Source organism: Nicotiana sylvestris, chromosome 2, assembly GCF_000393655.2.
Source record: "Nicotiana sylvestris chromosome 2, ASM39365v2, whole genome shotgun sequence".
NCBI lineage: Eukaryota > Viridiplantae > Streptophyta > Magnoliopsida > Solanales > Solanaceae > Nicotiana > Nicotiana sylvestris.
The window spans coordinates 129,195,718-129,197,469 of NC_091058.1; the positions used below are offsets into that span (position 1 = coordinate 129,195,718).

At 32.1% G+C, this 1,752-nt stretch overlaps 1 protein-coding gene across 1 annotated transcript; it reads left to right on the top strand.

The window, feature by feature from the left end:
• The first annotated feature begins 741 nt into the window (after positions 1–741).
• Positions 742–1,287, top strand: LOC104213857 (uncharacterized RING finger protein P32A8.03c-like). Its single transcript, XM_009763406.1, has one exon. The coding sequence runs from the start codon at positions 742–744 to the stop codon at positions 1,285–1,287; it is 546 nt and encodes a 181-aa protein (XP_009761708.1).
• The last annotated feature ends 465 nt before the right edge of the window (positions 1,288–1,752 follow it).

Here is a 1,752-nt window from a genome sequence, read left to right on the forward strand (position 1 = left end):
AGGAAAAACGAATCAAAGTCAGTAGTAACTCACTAATTGTCATGTTTGATAAAGTTGTCATCTTTTAGAAAAACTTTCTTCCCGTCCAAAACTACTGTTCCACAGAGTATATTATATTGTTCTAAGTATATATATATATATATATATATATATATATATATACACGATTAGGTTATCCCAAGTTATTGTAGTAGGTTTTTATTTGTAAAATTATAATTCTCATATTTTAATAAAGCTTACTTGTCGATATTCTTAAGGTTACTTTATAAAAATAAATCTGTTTTTACACTAACGGGTATAAAACATAAAACTCTATAATTTTAGAGTTACTATTCAATACAAAAAATTTCTTACCCTATTATGTTCGGTTGACCTACTATAATAGGTAACTTTCAATATTAAGTTTGATATTACAATATGAGAGAAAGAGTATAACCTATAGCTAGTTAAATTGTATCGCTAGCACAATGTTTTTCCTGAATACTCTCAATATATATACTGTAACTTATAATCAACAAGTTATTATTAGTTGCTTTACTAATATATTCGTTACTATTTTTATAAAAATTTACTTATAATTACATTGAACTTGGACTCTAAAATTTACGCATCACCTCCACACGCTACCAAATCAGCGGTCAGCCTATAAGACAGACTATCCTCCTTTCAAAAGTTAAATTTCTCTCTTTCTCTCCTCTCTTGCGCACGCGTCAACCATAGTCAGCTACAGCATTGTGTGGAATGGCTCCATTATCTACAGATGCAGAGATGTTATCTCTGCCATCTCTCGAAGATCTGACCTCAACTAACGCCAGGTCGATAATCATCCCTTATATTATCCACTTTTCCGCCACTTCTCCACCACCGGAACATCCACTTGAGGTAAGAGTAATGGTGGATGCAACGAACAGATCAATTACATTCATTGAGGTTAAGGAAGCGCCTTTACCTGCAACTAAAACGTCAATTGAATCGATGCCGGTGGTTTCGGTTTTCGAACAAGGGATTGAATGCGCCATCTGTTTGTTAGAATTTGAAGTCGGTGATGAAGCTAAGGAGATGCCATGTACACATAATTTTCATTCAAATTGTGTTGCGAAGTGGTTGGGAATTAATGGATCGTGTCCGATTTGTAGGTATAAGATGCCAATTGAAAGTGCAGAGGATGAAGTTATGTTTACGTTTGATGTTATTGTTAATCATGATTTTGATAATTGGGATTTTGATTTAGAATCCGATTTTGGCGATGAATCGACACCTGAAGATATGGTCGTAGACAGCAAATAATTTGGTTACGTTTTATCATATTTTGGTGTTTTGTAGTTTGATAGGATCGAATTATAGAGATTTTTTATGTATAAAATATTATACAAAATTAATTAGTTTCGTTTGGATTGTATACACAAAAATAGTAACAACATTGCCTCATCAATGGTTCCTTCTTTCAGTTTTACATTATTTTGCTTCTTCTATTTGTACCCCTTGCTCTGAAGCGGCGACTTGCACACATAGAATCTTTCAGTGACACGTTTAAATTTGATCTCGTTAATAAAAGTTTTGGACAAATTGATTCAAGGTCTACATTAGGTAGAGAAATTTTGATGATCTCTGACAAATTTTTAAATTGATGAGCAATAATTTTCTTGTCACAAACCAATCTTAAATTTGACTACAAATCTTGACGAATTTTAAATTGATGTACAAAGTTTACCCTAACAAAAATCTTGACAAATATATCAGAATCCTAATAAA